This window comes from Vanessa atalanta, chromosome 17 (genome assembly GCF_905147765.1).
Source record: "Vanessa atalanta chromosome 17, ilVanAtal1.2, whole genome shotgun sequence".
Classification (NCBI taxonomy): domain Eukaryota; kingdom Metazoa; phylum Arthropoda; class Insecta; order Lepidoptera; family Nymphalidae; genus Vanessa; species Vanessa atalanta.
Window position 1 is genome coordinate 8,109,768 of NC_061887.1, and position 12,040 is coordinate 8,121,807.

The 12,040-nt window shown below is 31.3% G+C and overlaps 1 protein-coding gene across 2 annotated transcripts in view; it reads left to right on the forward strand.

Annotated features, from left to right (window-relative positions):
- LOC125070360 (sodium channel protein 60E) overlaps positions 1-12,040 on the forward strand; it is a 186,359-nt gene that overhangs the window by 110,361 nt on the left and 63,958 nt on the right. For both annotated transcript variants that reach the window (XM_047680196.1, XM_047680197.1), the window contains exon 3: positions 2,945-3,153. In XM_047680196.1, coding sequence (XP_047536152.1) covers positions 2,945-3,153 — 209 coding nt within the window. The remainder of the gene's footprint in view (positions 1-2,944; positions 3,154-12,040) is intronic.

Sequence of the window (12,040 nt, forward strand, 5' to 3'; positions counted from 1 at the left end):
TTAACTTTTTTTAAATTTAAAACTGTCAATAATTTCTACGTTTTGAAAAGCATAACAAAACACCAGGACGAAATAACAAAGCAACGATACACAACCTTATTATTTATTAAGCCGGTATTAACCGAAGATCATATTGTTGCTACACAAAGCAAGTACTCATAACTTTAATGTGCCCATATGGAACTGTGGTCACGTGGAATTTCGTTGATGGTTAATATGTTTATAATACAAACGGGAACGCCGAATATTGTTTACGTAAGTACTTTGATTACACACGAGAACAGAGGTAATGTTTAATGAATGTATAATTTATTTAAGTTCGTTATTATACTGATTAATAATAATCATTAATTCAAATAATATACCCGTTCCAAATACAAAATATTTGATGTTATGGATATATACTTAGATAATTATGTTTTATGATATTTATGTCTTGAGTCGTACATTGCCTAGAGGCCTCGACATCGTTAAGCAATTCCTTCGAGGGATAGGGGGTTTTCCTAGTTCTCTGTCCAAAATATGAACCAGCTTTCTTATCGCCGACTGAGGTAATAAAGACGATAACTTACAGAAATGAATATTTTTGTGGGTATGTAAACATACATTCCTTACATTTCGTACAGCCGGACTAATAATAATAAAACAAATAAAATAATAGTAACAACCTGTCAATTTCCCACTGCTAGGCTAAGACCTAGTCTCCCTTCGAGGAGAAGGTTAGGAGCATATTGTGGATTAACGTCACTCCAATGCGGTTTTGATGGATTCATATGTGATAAAATTTTGTTGAAATTAGACACATGCAGGTTTCCTCACGATGTTTTCCTTCACCGCCGAGCACGAGTTGAATTGTAAACACTAATTAATACTTGAATAAAAATAATTACGTTTCTCCCTTCGCAGTGGGAGTTGGGAAACATTTACGTTGGCTCTAGATTTGTGATGTGAACTACGAAATATATATTTGACATCAACAACTGCCTTTTGACAACATCTGCCTTTTGATAATAAAATATATTTCACGATAGAGATGAATTAGGCTCCGACTCATCATCATTATCATCATCATTCTCCTGCCCTTATCCCAATTTTACTTGGGGTCGGCGCAGACATATATTATACAGATATATTATTTTACCGACTCATTATATGAAATTTAAATATAAGTTTATTTCGTTAGTAAAACCATAACATGCAAAACGAAAACTCGTATTTTGCGCTGACAAACTCGACGGCGACATGTTACACAAGATACTTTAAAATTTTCATTCAACATATCGAAAGCAATGAGAAACGATTCAGTTTATTATTAAATGAAAATACAAAGGAAGTTAACATCTACACATTCTAAGTAACAACGCTAACTAAGAAAACTTTCCTTATATAATTAGTTTAGATAAGGAACGTTGAAAGAATAAACTTACATTACATAATGATAACATAAAAACAAAGAAAAAAGTGGCATACTCGTTTTAACGGACAGGTAAAGTTTTGCGAAACTCGCTCCTCATAATACAATTGAAAATGAGTAATTACATTTCGAGCTGGCATTAATAATAACGGGTTGTATGTAATAACACCTTTATTTAATAAAGGTTTTGACTCAACTTTTTTTGTTGTTGTAAATTGAACCTAATAATTCGCTAATATTTATCAAATTATTACGAACGGTGAAACAGTCGACGTTGAAATATAAGAATTGAATATTAACGTTGTTGTTTTTAAATAGAACATGACTTGTTCTTATTTCAAATAAGCTTGAATAATAATATCAGTAAAATAAAAGTTGAAATCATGATGACGACTGTGAGCTGTGTTCGTGTGTAAAAGACTATTACTGTGTGTGTGTGCGTGTGTGACTACATAAGTGGTGCTACATGTGTGGTTTGAAAAAGATAATACTTAAGTCAGTCATAAAATATGTTATAAAAAATGTGCAATTATTTTCGTATTTGGAGTTAAAAATATAGCGATATTTTGCTCACGTTCGGAAATGAAAGAAAACATTAAAATTGAATTAATGCTCCGAGCAGCTTTGATTTTATTTTTAAAAGTATATTGAATGTTGATGTAATTTGTATTGAAAACTACATACTTCACGATTCAGTATGATCTAATTTAGTACCTTCGCCTATAGAAACAGCCACTGTAACTGCAGTTCTTCTACTATAATTGCGATGCCAAAAACTGAATCTAGGATGTTATGTCCATAATTACTCTGGATTACTCGACAGTATCAGAATAAACGGTGACTTGGTGAATCCACTAAAACGCGCTATCACCAAGCTTTACCAACAGTAACAATGGATGCTGAATTAATTTTATGTTACCTAAAAAGTACTGTTAAATTAGCATTTTGAAAGCTTATTCATTATTATTAACATACTCCATTTTGTTTATTTAAATATCTCAGAATACGCTTCAGACAGAAGTATTCTGAGCCCTTAGTGGTCAACTATCTCTTATTCGAAATAGAAAATCGCACGGACTCAAAAGTATGTGATATAATTACAAGTGAAAAATAAATACATCTTACAGTGTAGCTTCGCCCGTAGTGAAGAAGACCACTTCATCCGGTGACTCATTATCTCGTATATATATACAGTACTATATACTGTTACAAGCACTTAACAATAACAAATCTTGAAACGTATATTATTATATAACATACAAAAGTATAAGAATCTATTTTATGATATATAAATTTACTTATATATTATTTAAGATCATTTATATTATAGGATAATTATGATTAATTCATAGACAGAATTCCCTATAATTATTGGATTTCCTTGATATAGATTTTTGGTAGAACTTATTGGTGCTCAAAAGAATTATAAGTATCATCTCATATCCAAATCTTACGAACTGACATCATATACTCTCCGATTAAAATTTTCACCCTATTCAACATTCATCTGTGTTTTGTTCTTTGTTTCAGACTTTCTGTGTTGTGTCAAAACGTTTTCGTAAGAACTATATTCACCGGTTCACGGCTACTCGGTCGCTGTTCTGGTGGTCACCCTGGTCGTCAGTGCGGCGAGCGTGTGTCTACCTCTCCACCAATCAGTACTTCGACTACTTCGTCATGGCCACCATTCTGCTCAACTGTGTCTTCCTCGCCATGTCGGAGACGATCGAAGAAGCTGAGTAAGTTTATTTATTTAATTGCTTTTATAGAGACCTATAAGAAACATTAGGTATAAAAAAAAATCTGAACCGAAGATCTAGGTGAATCTTTACTAAAACACAACTAGTTCTCTAGAAGAAATATTATGAGTTGCAAGTGAGCAGATTAGTGTGATTTTATTTTTTTATAGATTTAGGGTTACCAACTAGAGTACATACACAAACTTAATTACTAAAATAACATTAATACAATTTATTTTTTATATACTCTGATTCTTAAAAAAAAACGGCAGGCGGAGCGCGGGAAACATTATAGCGAAGCATCAAAAGAGAATACGATCAATCCATATCAAAAGTGATTGCAAATTCCCGTCAGTGCAATGAGTATTTTTGATAATAATACGTCAAGTGTTATTACTTTGATTATTAAATACTGACGTATTAACAACATTATAAATCACTTTTAATTTTGTATTCGCTTTTGTTGGTTCACTTTAATGTTGCGTGCGCTCCACCTGCCTTGTGTTTTATAATCTGAGATTGTATATTACTCTAAAAGACGAGTATATCTTATAAGTATGTAGACATTTTAAGGGATTAAATATGAATCATAAAGCAGAACAGAAATCATTCTTACATATACACATATAAATAGAATAACTACCTACCTATATACCTACTAATGTGTTCATTTACATTGCTGGAATGTAAGTTTTTATAAAATGTAAATACTGATATTACTGAAGTTACGGGATATTTCTCGTATTATTGTGATGAACGACACTCGAACTCCAATCGTAATAGTAAATTATCATTAATTAATCATGAGTTCCTCGTAATTCCATCAGAAATATACATTAAACAGTCAGGCTCGTATTATGAACAAAGCTCTAAGCATTCAACGTCTCAAGATCTAACTAGAGCTTAAGAGCCTTAATGAGGTTGATATTGTTTCAAAAATCGTTTCATGAATATAGTTACTTGGCATTGAATACTATACATAATGGCGTCTTTAATTAAAAAAGAGTAATAGATTAATATTTTTCAATAAAAGAGAACAAGGTGCAGCATTGTATATATTTATCCATGGGTATGGAAGAAAAAGCTATGCGCTCAATAAACATACAAGGCAACAAGCACAAACGCCGAATATATTAATACTTAATAACCGTACTCGATTTAGCACTTGTGAATTTAGTGCAGCATTTGATATTGACCTCACCCCCCCCCCCCTAACACCCCGCAGGTCCCCAGCGCGGTTTCAATACTTGCACCGCATTTGGGCCGCATCTGTCGGTATAGGTTATATGTATAATTTATTTTAAATTTAAAACCGTAATATTAAATATACATGACCATGTTATAAGGTTAGACCACAAAATGTTATTCGTGTAATTTTTTTAAAATAAATGAAGTTTGAAAAAAAGGGGGTAGAAATCTTTTCAAAAATGTTAACAATGAAGAATATTTATTCTTATTGAGAAAAAAACGTTTACAATACACGAAATTTAATATATTTACATACAGAACTATTTTCGTTTGGCTCCTTTAAACATACAAGTATATCTCAAGTACACTTAAACTTTTTTAGTTTAATTGAGAAAAAAAGCAGAAATAATAGTCAAGTATTAGTTCTCACAATCTTAGTAAGTGTCGAGGGAGCATTTTTCTGACATTAGAAAATTGGTCCTAAATCGATGTCGTGAGATTCAACTCGAAGTCAGAGACTCGACGCCCTATTAGGAATTTGTGCAGTGAGAAAACAGCTTCAAAACTGCACCTACTTTTATTTATAGATTTTATTAATTAAGTCTGATTTACAACGTCTGTGATCTGAGCGAACCTGTCAGAAATTAGCCACATTATTGATATTATTTTTAGGTAAATTAGGCTAGCAGGTACTGCGAAGATGTAAATTACGTTAATAAATACGAAAATAGTTGATTACCGAAATCATTCAATGTTATGCGAAATATCTCCAACTTAGACTAACTTCAGGCAGTCAATATCGTATTTTCTTAAATGAGTACACAGAATACTTTAAATATAACAGATTTCTTTTAAATTTATTATTTGAAAGTGTTGCGTAGTGTAATAAATAAATAGTCTAAATATCTAGGTCTGGATCTGACATAATAATATTATTTGACACAAAATATAAACAATACAAACTATATTGATTATTATTAATTATTATTTGTTTAATGGTAATTGAAATATCGGAATTGACGATTATTTTTCCTGTGTCCATTACTAAGTCAAATCGTATAAATTACTTATTTACATTAAAGTCGTTTACTTGGTCGTAGGGCTTTGTGTCAATCCACTTATCTCACACTCATCACATATTTTACCGAAAACCAACAATACTCAGTATATATATGACATATGGTAGGACATATGATTTTACTTCCCGAGGATGATGGCGCGTTAGGATCTTAAGGAATGGCTAATGTTTCTTACGGTGCCAAAGTCTATTGGCTATGATGACCACTCACCAGCAGATAGCCTATTTGTACCTTCGTTTAATAACTTTATGCCACCAAAAATACCTGAGATCATCAACAGACATTCTAAATCAATTTTCTTTATTAAATTCTTGTAAGCAATCATCTTAAAACGAATTTTAAAAATAATATCTAATATGTTGACGAGTTAAATTTTAATACAATACAACATTCATGATTATATACTCTTGTACGTATGTTTAATTTAAATATTCTTGCCTTACCTGACATGGATTCTATCGCAGAATGGGAGATTCTAATTTCCGATCACGTAGTTTCAGCAGCGACGCCGGCGGGTAGTTTGCATAGCGTAATACCTGCTATTGACACCTTCATAATCTCACCTTGTTCGTTTATTATTTCATCGTTTAAAGGATGCTTGATACATAGCGAATCGGTAGTAAAATTTGTATACTCGGTAGCAAAATTTGATATAGACATGCCTGCTTGGTTAATGTTTATACAGATGATAAATTTTTGCTTACTAATTGAATTATAGTTTATTTTAAAGACATATCCTTGTCCTCGTTTTACAGATAAAAATACATTTGACAAATAGTCTGTATATCATTCCGTATTGAATAAATTAATAATAGGAAAGTTATACCTCACAAATTTGGTAATTTTAAACAAAAACTTATCATAAATTTTATAAATAATTAGATAAATTCTATGCCCCAAGACTAGATTGATCTATTTTTATTATGTAGAGTCGTGTGTTGTTCATTAAAACGTTGGCAAGTAATTACTTGTCAATGTCCTAAGTCTAGTCTCTAATTCAGATTATTATATTCAACTTTCACGAAAATTCAACATTTTAACGATACGAGAATTGCTTGTAGACCATTAAAACGTCTACAAGTATATCTCTAGTTCCATTTCAGATTTTATAGAATCCAGCTATTCACCAAAATTCGAAATTTGAACGTCTTGAAAACTCTTTGTTCCAGACTAAAATGTCGACGTCGAAGACAATAATTTTCAACGTTTTTTCATTTTTTCTTTAAAATTCTCATTCTTATATTTTCTTACAATGTTCCTCAAGATTTAGAGCACTCACTTAATACCATCCATCAATACTTTGCCATTTACGTCTCTGGAACTTAGTGTAATGTCGTTCCATGTCGCGTTGGAGGCATGATTCATCTCCAGCAGAATGCGTTGTCAATATACTGGCACGTACGAATATATAGTAATTGTACTTGTTACTTTATGATGAATATGAAACAGATTTAGATACGTTTATTGATAATTTATCTATCGCTTCTTCTTCGTTCCATTTTAAGCATATTATTTATACAAAATAATTTTGTTTCGACACAATAAATACTTCTTTATAAAATAAACGTCTAAAATTATAAAAAAAATGCGAAAATGTGCGAGGCGAACTCATGCAGCAACGGTTTCCTAACATTACATCATACCATAGATCTATAAAAACGGCAAAATATAATGTAGTCTGTAGTCCCACTTAAATATTTATTTTATTCTATTTTTAGTATTTGTTGTTATAGTGGCAACTTAAATACATCATCTATAAAACAATCTAGTGTCTAATTATTTATCACAGTTCATGAGATACAGCCTGGTGACAGATGGACAAACGGACGGGTAGACGGACAGCGGAGTCTTAGTAATAGGGTCCATTTTATCCTTTGGGTACGGTACCCTAAAAATGAATATACATATAATGAATCGTGACAGACCATGACCTACACTTAACTCCGGAATATAACATTATAAAAATTAGCAATTAGTGGATAATTCCTTGAAAAGTTTAATCTAATCTAGATACAGAAAAAGTGCTGCATTAATTATAAAATTACAATTCAACGATTTCGTTCAGTTTAATCGTTAATGATGAGGTTGAATTTTTTTCTACTAAAATATAACAATTGTCCTGAAAGCTTGGTAAGATTAATTGTTGGTGGAATTAACTTGCCAGTGGCGACGTCATGACACTCGTTCATATTACGTGACGAGTAATTTGTATCTGCTTGTTTTAGTACCATTTGTATTTTTACTGTTGTAGTAAGATAAATAATTTACGAGTTTTAGACAATGTCCAACAAAAGAGGTTGAAAATTAATTCTTATACAACCTGTTATTGCAATCAATTTTCTTTATTACTGCAGAAATAATATTTAAACAAATAATTTTGGAACTATAAATTATTTTATGATTATAAATCTTATTACAAATGTAATATTATTTCGTGTCTACTAAAGTTTAGATGAACTTATATGTGTACGTCTGTGTTTCTTGAAAAAGTAATACTTGTTATTTGTATTAGGCATATTATATTTTGATGTCATTGTAATAAAATAAAATATATATATCAAAAAAATATATAAAAACAATAAGTACTCTAGTGTTCTTCGACCCTTTAGTCTTGAGATCTAACATAATAAATATTATTGATAATAGCGGGTGTCATATCAGATAATGTCAAATACATGCTGCAAACGTTTAGTCACGTTTAGGGATAGATCGATCGCCGAATGTCATGTCGGTAAAGTTATCGGCGTGGTTATCGGTATCATTAGGGACAAATTGGCGGGAAAGCCGGTAACGTTACAGTTAGAGCGATCAGTCTATGCCATTAGGTTTACCAGGTCTATTACAACATATTTCAAAATCTTTATACATAACTGAACTCAAATGATTTTTTTTTAAATCGGAACAAGCTTCATTCATTCATTCATTCATGTCAATAATGATGTCAATAATGATGTCAATATTTGACAGATTATATTATTTTTTGTTTGTGGTTCTCTTGTAGACTTAATTTTATTTAATATATATAGATCATAATTATTCTGTGATTAAATAAAAAACAATACTTTAATATATATACAGATGATATGTGCTTCCGATTTTTAAGAGGTAGAACCATTTTATGTGCTCAAAATTCCGAATACAGATTATATATTATGACATATGGAATTAGAGAGTTTATGTATAATATACGAGTATTATTATTATGTTTTAAATAAGGTTACGTAACTTGTGACCACAATTTCGAGGAAGAAGTTTCGAGGGATTTCTTATAATTTAAAATAGTTGAAATTGTACCTCTAATAATAGTTGTACTTCTTATTTATTTTCACCATGAGAGTCTCCAAAATAATGACTTCAATTAGTTTACATATTCATTATAATTTAAACAAAATTAACATACTATTTTTTTTTAATTGATTTGCTGAAAAAAATACGTATATATTTTTAATGTACTTAATAAAGAAGAACATTTATAGGTTATCCTTGCCAAATGCAGATTAAACTTCACTCGGAATACAAATACTGAAAATAAAATCGTCAACAACCATTTATAAACAAATAACGAGCAATATAAATTCAGTAAAACAATTCAAGAGTACGTCTCCGCAATATATTCTAATCCACTTTATTTGTCTCGGCAGTAGGTATCGATGAATGAGTCGGAATGACTGAGTGAGCGGGATCGGATCGAAAACAAGAATGCCTTGAGTCCTTTGATAAATGAAGAAGTTTCTTGGCTCTGTGCCTAATCATTAGCCTGGGCGACGTCAATCTAAATCCGTAAATGAGCCTTCGGGTCTCAAAAACATTATTAAGCTAAAGAAGGTCACGTTGTTTTAACCTTTAATTTAGTTCCTGATTTAAAGTTTAAATCTATTAAACTGATTTAAGGTTCTTGGATGCAAAATCGACTACAGTTCATCTGGAAATTTGGGTTAGCTCCGTTCCGGATAACGCTTTAAAAGATTAGAACGTAGAAAAGTCTATAAAGAACAAAGACTCCACGGTGTTTGACCACCTGACCTAATGTAAACTTGTTATATATAGTATCTCATTTTACTGCGCGAACCTTCTAAGGATAGCTAGCTAGTATTAAATAATAAACTCATAACAGCACTCCAAATTAATTATTATAATTAATTAATTAGTTAATATAACAATAGTACAGTTATACACTGTACTATTGTTATATTAACACTTATATAAATAATATTTAAATAATCATAATTTGTTATAGATAATGTCTAAATAAGGCAAACTTTAAATGTTTTAAAATATTTTATCTCTTCTTTCTGCAAATGTAATCTTAATATAAGTATCTCTTATAGGTAGTAAAGATCCAAGAGCACGATGCAAGAGCACGAACATTATTTAAATACTTCCAGCTTAGACGCTATTCGTCCATGTCGGGAATTTATTACAAGCAGACTATGTGTATGTTTAAGGCAATTGCATTTATAAATTGAATGCAGAGGATGTTACTAGTTTTGAAACAACTGTTAATGTAGTTAAATACGAAGTGATTTAGATTCAGTTACTTTATATTTAGAAACGATTCGATTGGCTATTCAACGGTAGAATTTTGTACAATGCGTATTTCAAAAACGATCGGTTACTTAGTAAATTAAATGTGAGAACTGGGAGTTAGAGAACAAAACTGACCTTATATTTGTGTATATAACAATAAATTTTCGAATTCTTCAATTCAAATAAAATTGTTAGGAAATCTAGACATAAATTTATTTTTCATGCGTTTCCAGTATTTTTGTTCGAAAACATCTTTAGTGACCGTCAAGGTTTTTTTTTTATGACATCGGTAGACGGACGAGCAAATGGACCACCTGATGGTTAGTTGTCGCCATCGCAATGACAATGGCGTTGTAAGAAATATTAACCATTCCTTACATCACCAATGCGCCACCAACTTTGGGAACTAAGATGTTACGTACCTTGTGCCTGTAGTTACACTGGTTCACTAACCCTTCAAACTGGAACACAACAATACTGAGTATTGCTGTTTGGTGGTAAAATATCTGATGAGTGGGTGGTACTTACCCAGACGGGCTTGCACAAAGCCCTACAACCAAATCGTTTTATTGTGGCCTGTCTATGTTTTCAGTAAGTGACTCCTTATCAATAAGTGGTTAAATGTAGGAGGGATCCTAAAATATATTGTAAAACAATTGATAATACTGATTTAACACGTCGCCATTCGACAATCATTTTCAAATATCGAATTAAATATAAACCCAAGTAATGTTCTTTGAAGAAGAACGAAACGATTTAAGCTCTGAATGTAGATTTATTAACACGTAAGGATTCTCGTATAGTTAGTTACTTCTTACATCAAAGAGCACACTCGTGATGTCGGAGTATCTGTGCTTCTTTTAGTTTGTATTGTACGGAGAGCTCGACAAGAAGTTTGCGGTAAACAGTTCACTGACTCAGCTAACAATCCAACGTACGCGCTAAGCTCTTTTTCAATTTCTACAGCAGAATTTATATACTCGTCTATAATAGTTGCAATGCACCGCGCATTCTGTATCCACAGAGGCAATTGATGATTGCCACAATATAGTGTTTATATTTACAAACATTTTTAAGGCTTGCAATTTTACAATAACGCTTAGTCGTTGACTTTCAATAATTGAATTCTACATAATATATCATCTATCCAGATGATACCTGGAAACCGGCTGTCTAGGTATGGGCATGTTATGCAGAGGAATGAAGACCATTTTGTGAGAAAGGTTTTGAGGATGGATGTGGATGGATATAGAGGTAGGGGACGACCCAAGAAACGATGGATGGATTGTGTGAAAGACGATATGGTTAGAAAGAATGTTACTTGTGAGATGACGTCCGACAGAGAAGTATGGAAGAAGAAGACATGCTGCGCTGACCCCAAGTAAAATTGAGATAAGGGCAGGAGAATTAAATGATGACCTAATATATCATCTCAATGTTTTTGGTAAATACTCAATAACATTTGTATATTGGAACATCATTGTGATTAAGATTCTTTATAGTTACCATATTTTTTATAACAGTTGTCTTTCTTATTGTCTTTCTGGTCTCAAATGCTGGGTTTAAAAACTGTTTCAAATAACAATTAATTCCATATTACGCGTAACCATAACGCATGATACATTGAATTATATATAAAGTCCTTAGTAGTTTCACTTGAATATCGATCTTACGTTACGTCCTAACTCGCATTGGATCAGCGTGATGAAATAAGATTCAAACGTTTCCATCTCCAGACAAATATATAGAAGATGCTATAGCCCTGCATGGGCACATTTACTGGCGACTTTATTTATTTACCATCATCTTTATTCAATATCATCATCTTCGTTCAGTTTGATATTATAACTTAATTTTTTAATTATAAAAATGAATTTATTTTTTAAACAAAACATTCTAAAGAAGGCAATCTGTTTATGTAGTATTTACAAAAATAATATGCAACTTATTTTTATGCGGCAAAACAGCGGTAAAATCACATTGAGTTTAATTTTTTTTTAAATACCTTTTTAAAAAATAATTTGTCAAATTATTTAAGATTTTATCAATAGATTCTATTCAAAAGAGACTAAGCTTTGGTATAGCATTTATTG